This window comes from Mesoplodon bidens (assembly GCF_964165515.1).
Source record: "Mesoplodon bidens genome assembly, chromosome: 1".
Lineage (NCBI taxonomy): Eukaryota > Metazoa > Chordata > Mammalia > Artiodactyla > Ziphiidae > Mesoplodon > Mesoplodon bidens.
This window is the reverse complement of record NC_138176.1, coordinates 181,724,379-181,750,178: the sequence shown is the minus strand read 5'-3', so window position 1 is coordinate 181,750,178 and position 25,800 is coordinate 181,724,379. Positions and strand designations below refer to the sequence as shown.

The 25,800-nt window shown below is 35.6% G+C and overlaps 1 protein-coding gene across 2 annotated transcripts in view; it reads right to left on the bottom strand.

Moving 5' to 3' along the window:
* The window catches only part of MTHFD2L (methylenetetrahydrofolate dehydrogenase (NADP+ dependent) 2 like), a 136,709-nt gene that overhangs the window by 56,342 nt on the left and 54,567 nt on the right, over positions 1 to 25,800 (bottom strand). For both annotated transcript variants that reach the window (XM_081232634.1, XM_081232635.1), the window contains exon 6: positions 17,293 to 17,385. In XM_081232634.1, the coding sequence (XP_081088760.1) occupies positions 17,293 to 17,385 (93 nt within the window). The remainder of the gene's footprint in view (positions 1 to 17,292; positions 17,386 to 25,800) is intronic.

Below are 25,800 nucleotides of genomic sequence, written 5' to 3'. Positions count from 1 at the left end.
TGTATGTTATGTGTCCTTTGTTTTGTGTGTGTGTGTGTGTGTGTGTGTGTTTTACAGAGACAAGGAATCTTCCTGCCTATCTTTAAAATAACTGTAAGTATGAATTATTAGACACATACAACAGAAACATGATGGAAATACAACTGCCCTTTTTTTGCAATGTAATATGTGATCCCTGATATTGATTTCTATCTTGATTGGGGCACATATTAGGAAGATACTAAGAGCAGATTGGCTGCGATCTGCACACTCAGAGAAGAACTATGACTTATTTAAATTTGTTCCAACCACATAAAGCCCAGACCCATGCATAGTTACTCATTAATGCTCAAGTTTTGTAACAAAGGTAAGTCATTCTAAAATAATCAATTATTAAGTAACCAAATCAGAAATAAATTAGGGAGGAAACGGAGGAAACGCACTTAGGTGAAAGATGGAGAGCCAGAGCCAGAAACATTTCTCTGAATATATACATGGGTGAGAAGAAAGGACTTTCACAGAAACCTGCCTGAGGAGATCTATGGCAACACAGTGATTCCTTCCTTCTCGTTGCCCTGCTTCAGAACCAAAGCCACACCTAAAGCAGGTAGCTAGGTGCACAGTCAGATTCTCCATAGCCTATTTCAAACACCACCTCTGTATAGATTATTACACAAGCGTTGATGTGTGATATTTCATCCCCGAATTTTTTTTTTAAAATAGCTTCCTGAATTTTAATTAGATGTGCGGTGTTATTGCAAAGCCACAACTAGTAATGACTGACTCTAGATCTAATGAAATCATTTCACTTTCTGCCAGTCATCACACATTTGCGAGAGACGTTCAGCAATACCACAAATCTGAATATACCGCAGGAATGATGACTCCACCAAAGAAGGGCTCATACTGCTACCCCCACGAGAAAGTAAAGCAATGGTATTTTCTCGTTCTTTCACTGAGGATAGTCATCACCTCTCAGCCGTTTCTCTGTCTTCTCCCTACCTTACCTTTGAATTCTGCACCTGTAAGCTCTGAGTCAATGGTGTCGATGCAATGCTATATTAAGCTTTCAGGAAGTGGAACAGCCCTAAACAAGGTGTTAAAGAGAATCTAAGTTTGAATGGATCCTGAAGAGATCATCTACCCCGATGAAGGTTTTTTTCAAGTTTTAGGAGAAAACCTTAAACCAAGATAAGAAACTGACTTCTAAAGAAGGAAGTTTATTCATTTAACAGTGAGTTTTCTAGTTTCCAATGTAAGGTTCTTCACGAGGTACAAGAAATACAACGATAAATAAGACATGGTCCTGGCCACTGGAGGTCACAATGCAGTAGGAGTAACATCAATACTATCCCCTAATGTGGTCACCTCAGTGCTGTCCCACTTGTAATCCGTACTGTTCTTTACTCATCGCATATCTCATCTAGGTCCTCTGTATTGCCATTCTCCTTTTCCTGTCACTGTCTTGTTACACTTCAAAATTTGCGATGTGATGCCTGAAAGAAGACTTTTCTACTTTAAATAAAGGCACCCACTGTCACCCCATGTCAGCATAATGTATTTAAATTTTACATAATATTAAGGCATATTTTATGCCTTACATGGGTCTTGTTAAACAGCTTTGTTACAGCTATAAACAATGACTTGATACAGCCTCATACCAAGTAAGGGCTACTAAAAAAATAATAAACTAGAAAGAGGTAAGCCCATTGAAGGCATGGTAAAAAGAAAATGCCTTAAACCTCCTCTTCAGTGTAGTCCAGATAGCATTTATTGGAGTCACTTGTTGAAGTGAGTCATAATATTCAAGGGACATATTCAAAAGGGCACAGAAGCTGTAGAGCAGATTTTAAATCATCTACTGATAACCAGGGAAAATATCATGGCTTTAGGCACCACTCTTTATTCAATATGGATTAGATACCCTAGAACCTATTGGTTTTTAATGCAGAGAGAATAATTTGCTAACAGAGGGGTAGAGGGCTTTTAATCCCTACTAACATGTAGACTCTGAATATCATACCCATGTCTGCCTTGACCAGACCCTCCAGAGAGTTGAATAGACAGCATAGGGGTGTAATAATAAATAGAAAAAAAATAGAATGGATGACCAGGAAAAAAATAGCCTAAATGGCCAGGAAAAACTATAGAGCATATCCAAAGTATGTAGAACTTTTGTTTCAGGTCTTAGTTTTTAAAAAAATAAGAATGAATTTAAGTCAATAGATGGTTCAAGCAAAAATTAAGCAGCCCAGCCTCAGAAATCAGATAATCAGACCATAAAGAACTGAAAAAATAATTTGTTATTGTTTTACAAAGCATTAAAATAATTAAATAATAAGCATGAGAAATGCATGGTTACTGAAACCAGGCTCTCTGGTGAAAAAAATTATATGAAGATACAATAGTCTGTGAGAATTGAGGCTGGAAAAAGCAAGTCAACTGGGAAACCTAGCCAAGCCATATAATGGAAATCAAATGCATTGAAGGAAAAAGGATGATCATGACAAGTCTACTAGGCACATACCAGAAACACAAGCTCAAACAGAAAATACAATCTGTGAGAAACATTTATTAATGATGCTTAAGTTTATATGTGGAAAAATTCAACATTTATGAAGTTAAGACAATCATTCTATTTTTAGAGCATAATTTTGCCTCTACTATATGGTGTATTTTGTTTTCCCAAAGATGTTTTCTCATGTTACTCAAAAAGTACTTTCAAAGATGACAAAGAGTGGAGTTACAAGGGAACAACAAGTATGAAACAGGAAAGCTTCAGAACAAAAAACCACAATATTTTTCCTACACAATTATTCAAAGTGAATGCTGCAGCAAGAATAGGTCATCCTTCATTAGCACTGGTTATACAGAGGCAAAAAGGAAACATATGGAACTTATACCAACCAATAAGCGTCAGACATGACAGGACAGCTCAATCCACACAGCTTCGTTCTTAAAAAAGCTATTTAACAACACTCATGTAAGGCATAAAATATACCTTAATATTATGTAAAATTTAAATACATCATGCTTACATGGGACAATATTGGGTATCTTCATTTAAAGTAGAAAAGTCCTCTCAAGCACCACATTGTGAATTTTGAAGTGTAACAAAATAATAAAAGAGGAGGCGAATGGCATTGATTGTATAAACAATTGTTTTGTATAAACAAACTCACTCTAATGGTTTTATCCATGCCTCAGTGTCGGGTACCATTGATGCTAATGACTTCCAAACCTATCACTCCAGATTAGAGCTTTCTCCCTCACCCCAAATCCACACATCTCAATCCTCTACTGGACTTCTCCACCTGAATATACCATGAGTGTTTCAAATTTAACAAGTTCAAATGGGATTCATCATCACCTCCCACCCTCTCATCTTCTTCCCCCACCCCCAAACCTTGCTTCCTTTCTGTATGCTCTTCCTTGTTACTGGTATAACACCATCTGCCCAGGATCCAAAGCCAGAAAGTCTTTCTAGTCTACTTTCTGTTTCTCTGTTTGATTTTCAACTATTCCTGTATTAGTTTAGAACCATATCAATGCTACTTCCAATCTCATCCTTGTCCAGGGGCTACCAGAGTAACCATTCTAAAACTTAAATATTATCATGTTATTCCAACGCTTACAACTATTTAAAGGTTACCCATAACCTACAGGATAAAATTCAAATATTTTCATTTATTTTGCTGTCTGGTCCTTCCCAGATGCTCAATTTCATTTTTCACCACTCGCAGACAGGCATCTATCATTTTGAAATAGTTAAAATTTTTTTGATATATGCATAGTGTTTTATAGCTTTAATCTACCAAAAGTCCTCTTCCCTTTCATTTTTCCCAGGGAGTTTCTGCTCATTCTGTGGGATGGGACCCACTCCACCATTTCATCTTCAGAGTCAGTGAAACACAGCTGTCCCTCCTCCTCAGTGGCTCTTTCTCTCTGTCTCTGTGTGTCTCTGTCTCTCTTGGACTCTGTCCCTCTCTCTCTTCTCTCTGTATTGTCTCTCTTTCTCTCTGTTTCTCTCTTCCTAGATGATAGCCAGACATATACATATCTACACACATATACCTCTAATACTATGTCAGTGAACTGTATTACCCTAATTTGTTTGGACTTCTTTCTCCTCTGCTAGACTCTGAATTTCCCAAGAGCTGAAACTATAATTTATGTATCTTTGTTTTCCAGAACCTGATGTAGGCCCTAATATATGTAGTGGCAAAATTAGTATCTGTTTAAAAAATGAATGAACACAAGGAAATGTGTACAGACTTCTACACTACAGCACTGTTTATAATAGCAATAAATTGGAAATAACATTCATATCCATTAACAGAAAATGGATACTTAGTCAACTGAGTACTATACAACTAGTGCTACATGTATTTACATGAGCAAATCTCCCAAACGTAATGCTAATCAGAACAAGTTGCAGAAATGTACAGCATGTAGAATTGAAAACATACATAATATTCAGATCTAACAAATCTGGTTGATGGTTGTATAGGTGTTAACATTATTTTCTTGCTATTTTTATGCATATTTTAAATATTTCACAATATAAATTTCTTAAAGACTTGGCCATAAAAACATAACAGAGTAATAATAACAATGGCCAGAGACATTTCTTGAAAGGGCCTTTCCCCTTTGTGATATACATATATGTAACCAAGTAAAATTAAGTATAAACAACATATCATTTAACAATATAAAACACAGTTCAAAGGAAGTCTGTATTTCTTCATAATAAAGAAAGGTCTTTGATTTAATTGCTCTTTACCAAAGAAGTTCTTTTGGATACTGTTATGGACACTTGCTTTATTCATGAAAATTAGGAAGTATATATATATGTAAGAAAAGAATCTCCAAAGAAAAAAAATCAGTCTCTGCTTATCATGTACTGATGCCATCAAATGAAAACACTTGGAGATGAAAGATTGCATAAGTCCATGCAGTTATAACAAGCTGAAATATATATATATATATATGGGTCTCAAGTAAATGAAGAAAAAGAAATTAAACCTTGGGATGCTTCCAGATGCTCATTCTGGGGGGAATGTTTTTGCTTAGGATAACATGGGTCAAGGAAAAATATAAGAGTAAAAGTTCATATACACCTTTCACAGCATATATATCAAGGTACCAGCAACTTAAATAAGCCCTTTAGTGCTAGATGATAAATTTGTGTATATTTTCATTTAAAGCATACTGTAGTATTAGTCATAGAGTCATAACATGACAAACTGAAGGGAAGAGAAACTACATTCATTTAGTACCAATCATGTGCTAGGCACTTAATTCTTATAGCAGACTGTACCACTAGTATTATTACCTCCATTTTATAATAGTTGAGAATGAAGTCCAGAGAGTTAAATCTGATTTTTAAGGTTAAAACTGAAATTGAACCCAGATCCTCCTTACTTTAAAGGCAAGCTTCTTCTACTACAATACCCTGCCTCATATTCTAGTCCCTTTCTCTTTACCCCACAGAATACCATCTTCCTGTATGTGTACCCTTAAAGCCTCATAGTGTACCTATTTGTAATAATAACAGGCTTAGATAATGGGTTACAAATGATACTCATATATCAACTTTGTATATGTTAAAGCTGTTTAATTACACACATGTAAGACATGAAATATTATATACACATATATGAATACTATATACACATATACAGCTTCTGTTATACACAAAGGTTTTAATGTTAATTTTGGTTTTGAGAATACAAGTAACCATTCATAAGCAAAGAAAAAACTTAACACCAATATAATAAATATTAAAGGTCCCTTTTGAAAATAATCTTAGGTATTTACAAAGATGATCACAGTTGTTTTCTGCAATATTCATAATAGTAAAAAACTGGGAACAATCTAAAAGTCCAACAATCAAGAGCTGAATATATAAATTACAGTATGCCCATCATATAGAATACTATGGAGTCATTAGAAATCATGTTTTGGGGACTTCCCTGGTGATGAAGTGGTTAAGAATCTGCCTGCCAGTGCAGGGGACATGGGTTTGAGCCCTCATCCAGGGAGATCCCACATGCCGCAGAGCAGCTAAGCCCGTGTGCCACAACTACCAAGCCTGCGCTCTAGAGCCCGTGCGCCACAACTACTGAGCCTGTGCTCTAGAGCCTGTGAGCCACAACTACTGAGCCTGTGCACCTAGAGCCCGTGCTCCGCAACAAGACAAGCCACCACAATGAAGAGTAGCCTCTGCTCGCCGCAACTAGAGAAAACCCGTTCGCAGCAACGAAGACCCAACGCAGCCAAAAAGAAAGAAAGAAATCATGTTTTAGAATAATGCATTTTATGAGAAAACACAGTGTGGAGCCCTAAAATACAAATGTACACACCAGGTGAAAGAACTATTGTAAATATTTAGATTTCTATACGAATACAAAATAGCGGAAGGCCAAACAGAAAATTGTGAGCTGTGGTGGGCTTTGGCTGGGATTATGGGTCTTTCCCCTCTTACTGTCCATGCTTCCTAGGTTTTTACCTTACGGATATGTTACTGACATCAAGGAAAAAAATCAAGAAGCAAGCCGCCCTCTTATACATTGATGAAGCTTACTTATTTTAGACCAGGGAGGCTTGGCCTATGTGGTATCTCATTTGGGGATGGATTGTGAGGACTGGAGTGGGGACGGGGAGGAGGCAGAAGGAGAGAGAGGGAGACTGGGAGGGTGGGTAAAGGCCTGAGATAAATCCCTTAGCCGAAGTGCCTCCACCTTCCCCAGCTCCTTGCAAAGTCAGACTTCCAAAAGACAGAGAGGCAACAAGGGACTCATCCAGGGACAACAGAGTACACAGCTATGAGCAAAGGCTCATGGCATCATGAGAAGCCACAAATCTTAAGTGAAAATAAAGCTTTTATGCAGTTGGTCTCATGCATAAGTCACACCTTAGATTAATTTATTTACATTTATGATGACTAGTAAACATTGATACTATGTTAGTATCAAAAGTAACCAAAAAGTATATGGATTTAGTTATATAAAAGTTGTAGCTTAATAATCAACTGATTTATTATTTCTAAATTATTGTTCAGATATATATATGTAATGGTCTGAGAAGGACTAGCATATAAAAATTAGCATATAACATTTATTGAGTATTTGTAATTTGCAAGTCACTGTGCTATGTTCTTTACACAGACTGGCTGGCTTAACAACACTATCGTTAGAGGTTATCATATTTTTCACACTGAAGAGATTGAGGCTCAGAGAGATGGGATAACTTGACAAGGTTATACGATTAGCAAGTGGCAAAATTGGGAGTTAAATTCTGGAATTCTTACTCTAGCAAGGCCTGTGCTTTCACACTACTCTATACCATTGAAAATAATTGACAAAACTAAGATAAATGACAAATTTGGGAAGGCAGGAAGGAATTCTAAATGGAGAAGCAGAGGCTAAAGGTGATAAGATGGAGAATGGGAAATAGGATATGGGAGGAACAATAACTTTAGTGAGACCATGAAGTGTGCTGGCATCCACTCAGGAAGCACCCAGGGCTGTAAGTGAGCAAGTTCCACTCCCGAGTTGCATGAGCTGCCTATGGTGGAGTTGAGTATTTCCACGCCCCACCCCTTGGAACTTCTCAGTGTCCCGGCATCCTGAAAATTACTAACCTGGCTCCAAGAGGAGGAAATTTAACAGAGGGAAAACTCCGAGTAGGATGATGTGTAAGGGGAGTGTGTCTAAAACGTGATAATATGATGGGAGAAGCAGTGAAAAGAAGTTGGTTGGTCACCTTGCATTTTATGACGAGTAAGTATGAATATTCCAAATTACTGAATTACCCATTTATCCTGTTTTATATTACAATGTCTATCATTAAAAGTGTTGCAATAGAGACGCCTCAGTTACGATTGTGAAGGTTCATTCATCATGCTGGTGGGGAGAGCTTAGTAGACAAAACATCAGCTATCACTAACTATGACATTCTGCATTCAGAAGTTAATATGCTAGTGGCATTGACTCAGCAGCTTATCTTCTGAATGAAGCCAATTCCACAGAGTTTACTCAGATGGGTGGAGGGTCCTTTGGACAATGTCTGGGGAAAAAGTGCCTATCCTGCCTGGATAATCAAGATTCCTAGAAGTTTTACAAACTGAAGATTTCCCCCAGTTTCCTGGAAGCATGAGATATAGGCCAACCAAAGGTCTTCTACCACACTCTCAGAATTAGTGCCTTATTCTGGCTAGTTTCCCCTGCTTTATCACTAGCCTTACACAAAGCCAATTTAGCCTTCCCCTAAACTACTTCCATTCAACTGTTTAATACTCTTACTATATTTTATTTTATTTATTTAATTTTTATTTTATATTGGAGTATAGTTGATTTACAATGTTGTGTTAGTTCCAGGTGTACAGCAAAGTGATTCAGTTATACATATATATATATATATATATATATATATATATATATATATATATATATTCTTTTTCAGATTCTTTTCCCATATAGGTTATTACAGAGTATTAAGTAGAGTTCTCTGTGCTATACAGTAGGTCCTTGTTGATTACCTATTTTATATATAGTAGTGTGTATATGTTAATTCCAACCTCGTAATTTATCCCTCCCCACACCTTTCCCCTTTCTTACTATATTTTAGATGTCTATAATAGTCTCTTTACTTTCTTCATCCTGCTCATAATTTCTTAATCTTAATCTTTCAAATCAAATCAGTCCATTCATCCACTTAACGATAAGAACTATTCTTTTATAAATAAATCTTTCACTTTTATGGCTTTATCAATTTACTTTACAATGACAAAGTAGGTATGTTTAGTAGTCATAAAAATAACGCTATCACTAAGTGAATCAACCAATATCTCAGACGAATGATTCCATCTTCATAAAATTATTCTTAAAAATTTATCATCTAAGTTTATATCAATTTGAAGAAATCCTTGCTCCAGTTGTAATCTCAAAATGAATACAGCACACATTTATTGAGTACCCACTGTGTGTCAGATATTGTTCTAAGCACTTGGCTTAGAAAAAAAGCTAAAACAAAACAAACAGTCCTGTTCCTGCTATAATCTACTGAAGGTGACCAACAACTATAAACAGGTGTTAAGTGCTATAACCATGATACAGGAAAATGTCCTAGAAACAGATTCATGCTCTCTGTGAACTCAGAGGTAGCTATAAGCAGAGACTTGAAGCTCCTTATTTCTAAATACAGTTTGACAATCTGATTTTCAGATTCAAGCTTCTAAATTAGCCCAATTTTTGATTTTTGAAAGTAGATGCTTAAAAAGTAAGTGATACATAGTTAGATCTATAAGCATAGGACTATGGGAATTTGAGAAACTGAAGGGGTGAGATTAATATTAATATAAGTTAATTTTATTAATGCCCCAGGACCTTCACACAATGATTTCCTCTTTTACATTTTTCTTCTTCAAGCCCATTCTGAGATTTCATCATTACATTCTGTACTGTCATCTATCAGACATCATTAATCTTTCTGATACATCACACACTGCTCCTCCTCTACTCTTCCCGACTTCTAGATGGGACTGCTTCCATATATGATGACACCCTAGTTATGACAATGATCCTGCCCTCCCTGTTCCAGCTACCTCTGCCATTAGATCGCTATCTCCTTCTTTAATACCCACTGCTAATCGTATTTGTTATTTCCCACACATAATGCACGATGTGATCATTTTAGTAATATTTCATTCCTATGGTCCGGTTATATAGAATTTCTTTTTTACATTAACTCCTGCTTTCTATATAATTTCACTGTAATTTACCTTTATGTATTTTACCCTTAAACTCTCCAGATGATTATTAAGGAAGTGGAAATGTAGCAATCTTTAGTTATTTTTTATAAATTCTCAATTTTCTACCCTGAAATTTCCCATTATCCAAATATGTATTTCTTCAGCATGACTGCAGGGCTTTGTGCAGGGCTGTCTTCCAGCATTTAGAATACCTTTGTACCTAGTTAGAGGCTTTAGAGATAGAATACAAGATGGGAGCAAGACCTGTTTGCACTGCTTTTGTTCAAAATGTCTTCCAGGTCAGGATTAGGATGGTGTGCAGCCAACTGGCTGTCTGAAGTAGTTACACACCTGACTGGCGCACTCTGGTGGTAAGAGGATACTCTGAGCAGGATGGCTGCTGTACAAAGCCTCCATGCTGTCTCTATCCCTAGGGGCCTGAGTACCTCCTGACTCATTTTCTCTTCATTTTATATAGCCTTGGTCCTTCCTTTCCCTTCTCTTCCTTAATTTTCCTTTTTCTTTTCCCTGTCTTATTTTTAACACCTTGTACTCAGTGCTGATTTAGGCCTTTACAAAGGAGCATACAATGAGTCTATAGGAGGAACTCAAGGATGATGATAGTATTTGCATGCATACTTGGGACCTAAGGTTTGATTTAGTCACAAAAATATGTCATTGGTTCTTGAAAGAGGATTTTAATCACCCATTTGTCATTTCTTGTCAAAGGAAATATGATCAGCATGAATGTACACTGAGGGATTTTTCCCCACTAAAAGAAATATTCATTCAATGTTATAATTGGTAAATGGGAACTAAGGTCAATTGTGAAATAGTCTTTACAAGTTGGTAACATTGAAGTCAAGTAGCACCTTTTAAAGACAGTGTAAATTTCATTCTGTCTAAAGATAGAAATGAAAAAGGACGACCAATCACATTCCTCTCTACTCACCAAATCCTGAGACTGGTGTGTGAATCCAAGTGTTTCTAAAAAGAAGTCAGCAGAGGGCAGACAGCAGAAGCAAGAAGAACTACAATCCTGCAGCCTGTGGAACAAAAACCACATTCACAGAAACATAGACAAGATGAAAAGGCAGAGGGCTACGTATCAGATGAAAGAACAAGACAGAACCCCAGAAAAACAACTAAATGAAAAGGACATAGGCAATCTTCCAGAAAAAGAATTCAGAATAATGATAGTGAAGATGAACCAGCACATCGGAAAATGAATGGAGGCGAAGATCGAGAAGATGCAAGAAATGTTTAACAAAGATCTAGAAGAATTAAAGAACAAACAGAGATGAACAATACAATAACTGAAATGAAAAATACACTACAAGGAATCAATAGCAGAATAACTGAGGCAGAAGAACGGATAAGTGACCTGGAAGACAGAATGGTGGAATTCACTGCTGTGGAACAGAATAAAGAAAAAGCAATGAAAAGAAATGAGACAGCCTAAGAGACCTCTGGAACAACATTAAACGCAACCACATTTGCATTACAGGGGATCCAGAAGGAGAAGAGAGAGAGAAAGGACCCAAGAAAATATTTGAAGAGATTATAGTCAAAAACTTCCCTAACGTGGGAAAGGAAAGAGCCACCCAAGTCCAGGAAGCGCATAGAGTCCCATACAGGATAAACCCAAGGAGAAACATGCTGAGACACACAGTAATCAAATTGGCAAAGATTAAAGACAAAGAAAAATTATTAAAAGAAGCAAGGGAAAAATGAAAAATAACATACAAGGGAACTCCCATAAGGTTAACAGCTGATTTCTCAGCAGAAACTCTACAAGCCAGAAGGGAGTGGCATGATATATGTAAAGTGATGAAAGGGAAGAAACTACAACCAAGACTACTCTACCCTGCAAGGATCTCATTCACATTTCATGGAGAAATCAAAAGCTTTAGAGAGAAGCAAAAGCTAAGAGAATTCAGGACCACCAAACCAGCTCTACAACAAATGTTAAAGGAACTTCTCTAAGTGGGAAACACAAGACAAGAAAAGGACCTACAAAAACAAACCCAAAACAATTAAGAAAAATGTCACAGAAACATACATATTGATAAATATGTTAAATGTGAATGGATTAAATGTTGCAACCAAAAGACACAAGCTTGCTGAATGGATACAAAAACAAGACCCATATATATGCTATCTACAAGAGACCCACTCCAGACCTAGGGACACATATAGACTGAAAGTGAGGGGATGGAAAAAGATATTCGCTGCAAAAGGAAATCAAAATAAAGTTGGAGTAGCAATACTCATATCAGATAAAATAGACTTTCAAATAAAGAACGTTATAAGAGACAAGGAAGGACACTACATAATGATCAAGGGATCAATCCAAGAAGAAGACATAACAATTATAAATATATATGCACCCAACATAGGAGCACCTCAATACAAAAGGCAACTGCTAACAGCTCTAAAAGAGGAAATCAACAGTAACACAATAATAGTGGGGGACGTTAACACCTCACTTACACCAATGGACAGATCATCCAAACAGAGAATTAATAAGGAAACAGAAGCTTTAAATGACACAATAGACCAGATAGATTTAATTGATATTTATAGGACATTCCTTCCAAAACAGCAGATTACACTTTCTCTCAAGTGCACACAGAACATTCTCCAGGATAGATCACATCTTGGGTCACAAATCAAGCCTCAGTAAATTTAAGAAAATTGAAATCATATCAAGCATCTTTTCTGACCACTACGCTATGAGATCAGAAATCAATTACAGGGAAAAAAACATAAAAAACACAAACACATGGAGGCTAAACAATACATTACTAAGTAACCAAGAGATCACTAAAGAAATCAAAGAGGAAATCAAAAAATACCTAGAGACAAATGACAATGAAAACACAATGATCCAAAACCTATGGGATGCAGCAAAAGCAGTTCTAAGAGGGAAGTTTATAGCTATACAAGCCTACCTCAAGAAACAAGAAAAATCTCAAATAAATAATCTTACGTTACACCTAAAGGATCTAGAGAAAGAAGAACAAACAAAACCCAAAGTTAGCAGAAGGAAAGAAATCATAAAGATCAGAGGAGAAATAAATGAACTACAAACCAAGAAAACAATAGCAAAGATGAATAAAACTAAAAGCTGGTTCTTTGAGAAGATAAACAAAATTGATAAACCATTAGACAGACTCATCAAGAAAAAGAGGGAGAGCTTCCCTGGTGGTGCAGTGGTTGAAAATCTGCCTGCCGATGCAGGGGAAACAGGTTCATGCCCTGGTCCGGGAAGATCCCATATGCCACGGAGCGGCTAGACCCATGAGCCATGGCCGCTGAGCCTGTGCATCCAGAGCCTGTGCTCTGCAACGGGAGAGGCCACAACAGTGAGAGGCCCACGTACCACAAAAAAAAAAAAAAAAAAAAAAGAAAGAAAAGAAAAGAAAAAAGAAAAAGAAAAAGAGGGAGAGGACTCAAATCAATAAAATTAGAAATAAAAAAGGAAAAGTTACAACAGACACCACAGAAATACAAAGCATCCTAAGAGACTACTACAAGCACTCTATAGAAATAAAATGGACAACCTGGAAGAAATGTACAAATTCTTAGAATGGTATAACCTTCCAAGACTGAACCAGGAAAAATAGAAAACATGAACAGAGCAATCACAAGTAATGAAATAGAAACTGTGATTAAAAATCTTCCAACAAACAAAAGTCCAGGACCAGATGGCTACACAGGTGAGTTCTATCAGAAATGTAGAGAAGAGATAACACCCATCCTTCTCAAACTCTTCCAAAAAATTGCAGAGGAAGGAACACTCCCAAACTCATTCTAGGACGTCACCATCACCCTGATACCAAAACCAGACAAAGATACTACAAAAAAAGAGAAAATTACAGACCAAAATAACTGATGAATATAGATGCAAAAATCCTCAACAGAATACTAGCAAACAGAATCCAACAACACATTAAAAGGATCATACACCATGATCATCATCCCAGGGATGCAAGGATTCTTCAATATATGCAAATCAATCAATGTGACACACCATATTGACAAATTGAAGAATAAAAACCACATGATCATCTCAATAGACGCAGAGAAAGCTTTGGACAAAATTCAACACCCATTTATGATAAAAACTCTCCAGAAAGTGGGTATAGAGGGAACCTACCTCAACACAATAAAGGCCATATATGACAAGCCCACAGCAAACATCATTCTCAATGGTGAAAAACTGAAAGCATTTCCTCTAAGATCAGGAACAAGACAATGATGTCCACTCTCACCACTTTTATTCAACATAGTTTTGGAAGTCCTAGCCACAGCAATCAGAGAAGAAAAAGAAATAAAAGGAATACAAATAGGAAAAGAAGAATTAAAACTGTCACTGTTTGCAGATGACATGATACTATACATAGAGAATCCTAAAAATACCACCAGAAAACTACTAGAGCTAATCAATGAATTTGGCAAAGTTGCAGGATACAAAATTAATGCACAGAAATCTCTTGCATTCCTATACACTAATGATGAAAAATCTGAAACAGAAATTAAGGAAACACTCCCATTTACCACTGCAACAAAAAGAATAAAATACCTAGGAATAAACCTACCTAGGGAGACAAGAGACCTGTATGCAGAAAAGTATGACACTGATGAAAGAAATTAAAGATGATACAAACAGATGAAGAGATATAACATGTTCTTAGATTGGAAGAATCAATATTGTGAAAATGACCATACTACCCAAAGCAATCTACAGATTCAATGCAATCCCTATCAAATTACCAATGGCATTTTTTATGGAACTAGAACAAAAAATCTTAAAATTTGTATGGAGACACAAAAGACCCCGAATAGCCAAAGCAGTCTTGAGGGAAAAAAACGGAGCTGGAGGAATCAGACTCCCTGACTTCAGACTATACTACAAAGCTACAGTAATCAAGACAATATGGTACTGGCACCAACATAGAAACATAGATCAATGGAACAAGATAGAAAAGTCCAGAGATAAACCCACGCACCTATGGTCAACTAATCTATGACAAAGGAGGCAAGGTTATACAATGGAGAAAAGAAAGTCTCTTCAATAAGTGGTGCTGGGAAAACTGGACAGCTACACGTAAAAGACTGTAATTAGAACACTCCTTAACACCATACACAAAAATAAACTAAAAATGGATTAGAGACCTAAATGTAAGACCAGACATTATAAAACTCTTAGAGGAAAACATAGGAAGAACACTCTTTGACATAAATCACAGCAAGATCTTTTTTGATCCACCTCCTAGAGTAATGGAAATAAAAACAAAAATAAACAAATGGGACATAATGAAACTTCAAAGCTTTTGCACAGCAAAGGAAACCGTAAACAAGATGAAAAGACAACCCTCAGAATGGGAGAAAATATTTGCAAACATATCAACGGACAAAGGATTAATCTCCAAAATATATAAACAGCTCATGCAGCTCAATATTAAAGAAACAAGCAACCCAATCCAAAAATGGGCAGAAGATTTAAATAGACATTTCTCCAAAGAAGACATATAGGTGGCCAAGAAGCACATGAAAAGCTGCTCAACATCACTAATTATTAGAGAAATGCAAATCAAAACTACAATGAGGTATCACCTCACACCAGTTTGAATGGGCATCATCAGAAAGTCTACAAACAACAAATGCTGGGGAGGTTGTGGAGAAAAGGGAACCCTCTTGCACTGGTGGTGGGAATGTAAATTGTTATAGCCACTATGGAGAACAGTATGGAGGTTCCTTAAAGAACTAAAAATAGAACTTCTGTATGACCCAGCAATCCCACTACTGGGCATATACCCAGAGAAAACCATAATTCAAAGAGACACATGCAACCCAATGTTCACTGCAGCACTATTTACAATAGCCAGGTCATGGAAGCAACCTAAATGCCCATCAAGAGACGAATGGATAAAGAAGATGTGGTATATATATACAATGGAATATTACTCTGCCCTAAAAAGGAAAGATGTCAGGTCATTTGTAGAGATATGGCTACATCTAGAGAGTGTCCTACAGAGTGAAGTAATTCAGAAAGGGAAAAACAAACATCGTATATTAACACATATATGTGGAACCTAGAAAATGGTACAGATGAACCAGTTTCCAGGGCAGAAATTGAGACACAGATGTAGAGAACAAACGTATGGACACCAACGAGGGAAAGCAGCGTGGTGGGGTGCAGGGGGTGTGATGAATTGGGTGATTGGGATTGACATGCATACACTGATTTGTGTAAAATGGATGACTAATAAGAAGATAAATAAATAAACATTAAAAAAAATAATAATAATTAAATAAATAAATAAAAAGAAGTCAACATAACATTGGGTTGGCCAAAAAGTTCATTAGGCTTTGCCATAATGAACTTTTTGGCCAACCCAATATTTGTCTTCTGTGAATATATCAGCTGCTGCAGCAGTATTTTACTTAATGTTGACCTGTGGTCTGAAAAATTGTATTGGCTCTCTAAACATCTGATGTCTTACTTATGTCAACCCAGTTCAAAAATTTGCACTTGATATCATCTGAATATAATTTCTCAGAAAAATGGGAAATGTGCTTAGCTTTACCAGATTACTGGTGACTTCTTGAAAAGGGAATATTTCTATTTTTACTCTATGAAGAGGCAAATTACTCCACCTGGAATCATCACATATATATTCTGACTTTCAGAGAAGGGCCTATATTATAATAAAAAGTGAATTAAACTTGGTTGAAACTAATTTAAACTGTTATTATTCTTTTCATCAAACTCAATTTCTTCTGGAACTTTTACCCTCCCTTCATAGTTTGTAAATACTCAGCAAATCAAGTGTAAAGCCTAGAAATCACCAATAACATCTAATTGATAAACAAAATGAAAAATGCTCCCATTCAAGTCTTGGATAAACCAAGAAGAGTCACAACTATCTGCAATGTAGAAATGCTATGTGGCAAGAGTAAAGATAGAAATGAAGGGTAGAATTACTTTGTATGTTTGATTATAAAACAAATTAAGGAAAAACCTAGATCCATTAAGTAGAAGTGCAATAACTGTTCTCTCTGTTACTACTCCTGTTCTTCTAGACTCTATTCCCCTTGACACAGTATGAATAATATTTTAAAAACATAAGCCAGATCATGTCAACCTCCTGCTCACAGCCATCTTTGGCTTATATGAAAGTCTTTACAGGGTCTACAAGGTCCTATGTGAGCTAGCCCTGGCTACTCTTTCAACAGCATTTCCTATCAGTCTCCCCATAACTTATTCATATTTAGAACCAATCATGTCTGTCAAAGTAACTGTCAAAGTACACATTTATTCTTGTGCTTAATCTGTCATTCCAAAGGCTGTTTTGTTTTTCCACAATGAAGTGATGAATGCTAACATAGGCATAATGGACCAATATGATGATTGCCAAGAGACAGAATGGAAGTCAGTCCTACATATACCTAAGTCTCCCAAGAAGCTGTTCTTATAGACATGTCAGCAATTAGGGCAGGAATTAGTCTGCTGATGACATTTCACCAAATAACAGCCACTAAAGACTTACCTGCAGCTACTACGATAACATCTGCCAGCAGAGTATGGATCTTCAGTTGTTCTTTGGGAGTATATCTGTGAGCTATTGTCACAGTTGCATCACCTGGAATGCAGAATAACTTCCATTAATGATTACTGAGGTTTTTTTTAAATTTGTGAATGTTCCAATTCTAGAGGAGTTCCAGTTACATCCTAAGAATAGGAAAATTGCTTTGAAATTATCAAATCACTTAGCAAGCAAAAGCTAGATAAGGAAATCTAGATGACTCAAAATATTGTACCCCTCAATTGAACAGTGGAAAATCAAATGAGATAAATGAAGGTATGTGCTGACCATCATAGGAGAGTTGTAAGCAGAGTCCTAGAAACCCAGGATTTGAAAGTTCTGTATTGACAGGTCAATACATAGATGCAGGGGATACTCACTGGCTTTATAATATGTAAATATTGAAAACAAAAAAATAAGTGCACTAAAAATGGCACAATGTACTGTGGAAGCATAGGTGAGAGATTAATTCTGCGTCATCCTGAGGAGGTGTCAAGGAAGGTTTCCTGAAGGAGTTAATATACATTTTTAGGTCATAAAGTATGGACAAGAGGATACTAAACAGGGAAAGAATAAAAGAGCATTCCAAGCCAAAAGGATAGCAGGAAAAAATGGACCAACTTTGAAATTATATGTTTAGAAAATGATGATGAGGTCTAGGATATAACAGGAAGTATTCATACATGCTTTAATTAAAGAGATGTAGGAATAAGAGAGGTTAGCAGTATGAGGGATTCCAGTGCTTAATGTGTGAGCCAAGGAAGGGGAATGAGGGAAAGGCAGTGATGAGGGAAGTCAAAGGAAGGACTTCCGGTAAGAACAGGGCCATGTGAGACAGTATTGTCTCTCTTCTCCTCCCAGATAACATGCAAATGCTACACAGTTAATGACAACAACAAAAACTGCACAATTTTTAGCAAAACTAGAAGACATATTGTACACAGACTCCAAAAACATGGAAGAGTTACCCAGGATCAGCAGAGTTAGTAGATACCACACAGGGAGAAAGGCAGAAAGAAGTTCAGAGAATAACAAGATGGCCAGCAGTGGCAGATCTCTGGAAATGACTACAAAAACATACTTCCTGAAGGTGAAGGGATCACATAAAATGCAATATATATCTCTTTTATTTGTAGCAGAAAATGTGGGAATAAGGGCAGAAGAAGCCCTCTTGGACCTAGCATAGTTCACAGTGGGTAGTAACACAAAGACTCAGAGGAGCCATTCAAACAGGAAGTAGTTTGACTCTGTGAAAGTGGTGAAGGAAGAATCTGAAGGCTGCTCAGCATGTCCTCCCCAAACCCTAACAGAAGCACCCTGCAAAGAGAGGATCCAAGACAATCCAGCTCATTCCATGATAAATAATTTTAAAAAGGATTTTACACAGCATCAATAAAAGGATACTATATAAGCATCAGCCCAGGGGAATTTTGATTCTAGTGGTAGTTACATGACTATATGCATTTGTCTAAAGTCATGGAACTATACACCAAAAATGAGTAAATTTTACTATATGCAAATTTTTAAGTAAATAAAAGGATACATTTTAAAAGTGGCAGACCCAAGGAAAAAAAAAACAAAGAAAATTTTAAATTTAACAACAAAGTAATAAACTCAAGAGAAAAATGTTGTTATGGAAAAGTTGAACATTATGACCAAACACTATGCCAAACACTTTAAAAATAAGAACTTAGAGTCATACAAAATGGGGAAAAAAGACTTGAGTTCATATAAATTGGCCTATAATAGTCAACAGTGAGACACATATCAGTAAAGTTGCTGGATTTTAAAGACTAAAAAAAGAATCCTATGAGCAACCAGGCAAAAAATTCAGATTTTTACATTCAATTCCAGAAAACAGCAGAGCAATACCTACAAGAGACCCATGTAAAGAAACTGGGAGAGAGGATTTCATATCCAGTCAAATTGTCTTCCAAGATTAAAGTTTGCAAACAATTTTGAAATTGTAAGAACACAGGAAATATTGCTCCCATGAGTTTTTCTGGAGGAATGTGCTAAAAGATGAACTTTAATGAATCAAAATATATCTGAGGAAACTGGCAAAAGGACTATTGGAGTGTTCTGAATATATTTAATAACAAAATTAAGGCAAAAAAGTGTGAGGATTGGGGTGATAGACAAAATGTTAAATGCTATTTGCTCTGATTAGGTAGAATTGGTGCAACTAATAAAATTAGAATAGGAAGGACAAAACTGAGAAAGTTTGCTGATTGCCTTATATTTAATGAATAGAATGAACAGATATAATTTAAAGCTGACCAATCAAATAATAGAAATATGAGAATATTTAAAAGTATAAGGTAAACACCCTACAAAGATAATTTTTATTGGCAAATATCAGGTAGGAGACAAAAGAAATGGAATCATGGAAGGAAAAGGAAACATTTTATCATTTCTTCTAATAGAGTATCAATAGATACCATATAAAGAAATAGAGAACTAAGAGTAGTGTATAAAGTTATAATTATTAACTTCCTAAATCTTCCTAAATAATAAAACCACTATATACAAAAAAGAAAAAATATAAAAAGAAAACAAAAACTGTAAAAACAACAGAACAGAAGATAATATGACATTTCAGACTGTATATATTTACCATAATAATAAACATAAATTTTTCTGTTATCTATTAAAAGAATAATATATTAAAATTGACTCACAAAGTCTAGTTCTACACTTTATATAAAACACATCTAAAACAAAGCTGTTCAGAAATGTTGAAAATAAAAGGTGGGCAAACATATAACAGGAAAACGACTAATCAAAAAAAATGATGCTCTTATTATCAAATAAGGAGAAATTCAGCAAATTTATCAAATAGGATAAAAAGGTACATATTATAATGCAAAGGTGTGATTTAAATGAAGACACGACAATGATAAATATATATGTAACAAATAAAAAAGAAATCAGTTCATAAAACAGAAATTACAGGAGATACATGGAGAAATAGAAACACATTGAATTTGTTGAATTCAATTAACCTTTATCAATCCATTACAGATCAAAGGTATAGAAAATATAAGCAACATAATTAATGATATATATCTGATTACAATATATTAAACTCTGAAAGTAGATCATATATTTTCCTTTCAGGTGCCCAAATAATATATTTTTAATGATATGACTTTGGCAACAACAAAAAAAGTAATTAATACCAAAAAGTAGATAGCTAGAGAAACTATAGATATTTTCTCTGATCACAAATCAATAAAGTTATAAGTATTGACAAAATCAGAAATTGAAAAACCCTTCCATTGGAAAAAAATTTTAATACTATTTTGAACAATCCTTGAGTCAAAAGGAAAACACAAACAACATTGCAGAATTTCTAGAAACATTTATAGTAAAAGTACTACAGATTAGATCCTATAAAATATAAATAAAGCAAAGCTTAGAGGAAAATTCAGACTTAAATTATTATATAAATAAAATAGAAATTTAAAAATGAGTGAATCAATCATTTAACTTAAAATGTTAGATAAAGAACAATAAAATAAAAGATATTAGAAAAAAATTAATAAACATAAATGTTAAAATGTTTATAATAACTAAGCCTAAAAACTGTAACATTATAAGCAAGGAGGGAATTCAATAAATTAGCCAAGTAAAAATGAATATATAGAAATAAATGTGAAAATTAAAGAAAACCTCAACTAAAATTAGAGTTGAGAGGGCCTGTAGAAGGTGCGCTCACTACTATCACTTTCCATCGTTTGCATGCACTTGCCTCTATTTTCATGCCCCGTGGGAAGAACTGAATCTTGCTTTACCAAACAAGAGGAAGTCTTCTATTTCAGGAAGGAAGATTTTCCTTGCCCAGCAACAGCCCAGCCAATGAGAAGCCATTGCCACCCTGAACTCTTACTTTCCTCCAGTAAACTTTTGTTTAGAACAATCCCTCCAAACTACACCCCGCCCTTCTCTCTATAAAAGTAAGCTCCCCTCCTTTGTCCTCTGGATTTGCCTATGGGCCACCATAGCTTGCATCTCCCAAATTGTAATTCCTCTGGCTATTCCCAAATAAACTCATCTTGCAGGTATGGTAAATGGCTATTTTATTTTTAAAGTTGATATAAATACTATCATATACAAAAACATGTAAGACGATATAATGAAAGAAAAGACCCCATTATCATATCAATACAAAAATAAAATACTCAGAAGTAAACTTAACAAGAAATGTGTAAAATCTATATGGTAAAAGGACATCTCTAGAACAACACCAAAAGATTTAAGACTGAGGAACTAGTCATGGTTTTAAGACAAACAATATTCTTGAGTAGGATTCAACATCATAAAGATGACAGTTCCCCCTATATTCATTATACATTTAATACAACTATAATAAAAAATGGTATTTTGATTTTTTCTAGATGAATATAATTTTATTCTAAAGTTAATATGGAAAAATAAAAGAGAAAACCAGGAAATCTTTGAATAGGAAGAACAATGAGAGGGAACTCTTTGAACTTGATACAGCAGTCTTTTTCATTTCATGTAATGGTACCACCTTCTGCCCAGTTACTTAGAGTAAAAGTCTATGAGTTCCCCTTGTTTTTTCTCTTTCTTTCACTTGCTATAAATAATCAACAAATGTAGAGTATATGTTTAGAACCATCCCAAGCCACCAAAATTATGAAGCATCCTCCCATCTCTATCTTAATACAGTTTTCCTATATTTAGAACGTTCCCCTTATACATTAGCAGCCCACTCAAGCATTCTCTTGCTCCAAATGAGAGCCTCCCAAATTCCTGCAAAAACCAAAACTTCCCACTTCATCATTACTGATGATTTCATCAAAGAACTGAGCTATACATAATCCAGTGAGTTATATACACATATAATCAACAATCTGTAAAGCTTCAAGCAAAAGAAAAAATATTGAGATGAATTTCAATCAGCATGGAAAAATCTTTTAGATAACTCCACTCCTTCAATAATAATATCTAGTTAAATTGTTTTACTCCTAAGTGAGTTTGGCTAGGAATACCCTTGGAAATATCAAAGTCTTATTTAGACTTGATTGATCAGTTTCTGACTATTGTGCTATCAAACAATGGGAAGGTTTTTAGCCTGCTATTCATTAACCTGGATGATGATAGCAAAAGAGAGTTGAGCTAAGGGAGTTAAGAGCAAATGTGTTCAAATAATGCCTCAGATGCTTCTGCCTTTGCCCCTTGATACCTGTTCCTCGTTCTGAGAACTAGATATCCTAACTATACTCTTATTTAACCTGTCTTACTTGGTGTTGTGAAAATTCTTGTCATTTCTGTTTTCAATTCTGGTGCCCCATTACTTTTGTTCAACGAATCCTATGGCTTGCTGCACCTAGTCATTTCTAGCGCCTCAAATTTTTCCCTAGGGTAATCAGAACCAACAGGTTACAGCAGCTACTCCATAAAATGATGTATATACCTCTGACCCTCAGATGACTTTTTCCCTCACTCAGTTTTATCCTCATATTGTGAGTATGATAAGAGCCTGGGCTCAGGCTTAATTTTTCTATCACACAAACCCAGATAAAAATGCTTTGTGACCACCTACAGGGGTGAGATAGGGAGGATGGGAGGGAGACGCAAGAGGAAGGAGATATGGGGATATATGTATATGTATAGTTGATTCACTTTGTTATAAAGCAGAAACGAACACACCACTGTAAAGCAATTATACTCTGATAAAGATGTTAAAAAAATGCTTTATAAGAAGTATTAAGCAACTTCATTGTGCCCAGTGCTTTACATCATGTTTGTAAGATATAATAAGAATAAAAGACTTAGAACCTATCTCCCAGAATATAGAGTTCTGTTAGAACTTAATAATTAGCTGCTGGGCAAGATATGCTTCTTACTATATAAAAGTCCACAGTCAATCAAGACTTGTTCACTGGGAGCCACCTGCACAGTTTTCTAGGCTATCATTACCTCTGTAATTTATGCAAAATTGAAGATTGTAGCAAAGAGTTGTTGGCAATTAAAATTTGAGGAAATTAATATTTTCTATTTAAAAATGTTAATACAAACAACACAATATGATTCATTTTAGAGTATCATTTTTTTGTTAAAATTACCTAAATGAGGAATTTACTTTTGTCAGACATTTCCAGCCATTCCCTACATTCATTTATTCGACAATCAAGAAATAATCCCAGGACCATGCCAAGTGATGGAGATGATACACAATTCTCTCCTCTCATATGGAAAACAGATCTGTGAATCAGAATTATAATACAGTGTGATAACTCCACACTAAAAGGAGGTATAAGTTACAGTGTTGGCACAGAGAACCATTATCTACTCTAGCTAAGAACAGCACAGGGGCACTTAAAGGTCTAAGAGAGAGGTTCTTGATGTGAGTAGGAATTTGGTTTGCTTCTGCTTCAATTCCCTTATGCTTTTCCTATCCTTTCTAACTGATAAATCATTTTCCATAAAAATAATTATAGGCATATTATTTCGCCCAGACTGTTAGAAAGTTCTTTCTTACAAGAGCTAAAGTCTCCCTTTTGGCAAATTTTACCAGGATCCTAGATCTATCTTCCACAGCAACGCAGGACAAGTCTCATCTTCCTTTTCTATGAGGCAAATCTTCAAATACATACTTGCTTGTGCCTGTATCAGCAGATGAAGCCAAATGGAAAATCCAACCGTAGCTAGAATCTCACAAGTAGGGTTTTGCTTTGTCACCTTTTAAGGGAAAAATGAGTCATTCCCAATATATTAACTCATACCGTGGTCTGTTTTAAAGGGAAAATCACCAGGAAAATCACAAGAAGGAAAACTCAGTATTTGTCAACAGAATAGCACTAGATGGATAAGAGAAGCCTGAGTTCTATTTTTGGACAAATGCCTCCAGAGGCCTAAAGATTCTGAATTTGAACATGTATTTCTTTCTCTCACCATAAGCTTCAATTACATCTTTAAGCATAAAACAGACAAACAAAAAACAAAATGCACAGAGCCAAAACATATGTGATGAAAATAGCTCTTATATAAGAACTTACTACACGTCTAGCACTGTTCTAGTACTTTACACGTATTAACTCATACAATCTTCACCAAACACTGTAAGCGTATTTTTTATGAGGTAGAAACTAATTTACATTTTTATAAATGAGAAAACCGAGAAAATACAAAAAGCCCATAATTTGTCCAAGGTCATAAAACTATATAAGAGTCAGAATTCAAATTTATTTAGTTCAGCTCTAGTGGCCAAGCTCCTAGTCACTTCACTACACAGCCTCTGCCCTGAGCAGAAAGGAAAGGAACCATCGGAGTTCACAGTTGTAAAATCAGAGCTGAGAAACACTATGTTTTCACTTTGGTCAGCAGAATAGCATTTCTGGGATTATCATCCTGGCTCTTTCAGGAGGCCAGTGTGGGATCTTGGATGACACTTCTTTTTCCTTAGGGATAAAGTCTGCCTTTAGATCTCACCTGGAACACACTAATAGTACTAATAAGACAGCATCTGACAGAAAAAACATGTGTCTCTAACACAAAAAGGACATTTTCAGCTTTAGTTTTACCACTTGTAAAATAATCAAGAGATAATTTCCCCAGATCTTAAAACAATACTGTACTCTCTTGGCTCCTGAATTCCATCTACTGTAAGTTTTCTGTTTCAACTTCAGCTGTTTTTTCTTTGTTTAAATAACTTTAGATAGAGTTACAGAGTACTCAGATCTAAGCCTTCTTTTCATGCTTAAAATGGGCCAGACTTTTATCTGGTATCTGGTCAAGACCTGGCTGGTTTGATTTGCTGTTTATCAGTCTTTCAGTTATCTTCCAAACACCTTGGGTCACTAGGTGGATGACAACTAAGGAATATGATTTCACGTTTAGTTACTCAAATACTGTTTCAATTTCACTCCTTTTAAACATCTATCTCAATCTATCTCTTTTGTGAGAAAGAGTATTAGGAAGGACTTACTGAATCTTGATCACCATTGTCTCTAGATAGTTAAAAGATCTGCCCCTGGTTTCAGCCAAAATTTACTGAATAGAAATCATGGACTCATTCATTTAACATAGACAATATATAAATGAGCAAATACATATATAATAAAAAGTTTGCATAGAAATAAGTGCTATGAAGAAAAAAGCACAGAGTAAGTAAACAGAGTAATAGCATAGGTGCTACTTTGATAAGGTGGTCAGGGACAGCCTGGGGAGGTAACATTTGGACAGAAACCCTAAGGAAGTGAGGAAATAATTATGTAAATAACTTCCAAAACGAGCATTCTAGGCCAAAGGAAAACCAAGGGCAAAGATCCTGACACGTGAGCATGTATGACATGTTCTAGGAAAGCAAAATGCAGGTGTGGCTTGGAGGGCAGTGATGAAGGTAAGAATGGTAAAAAATGAGTAAGGAGAGGCAGCCCAGGTAGGATCATGTAAGATCTTGCATATCATAGTAAGGAATTTGGATGTTATTCTGGTGTTTTA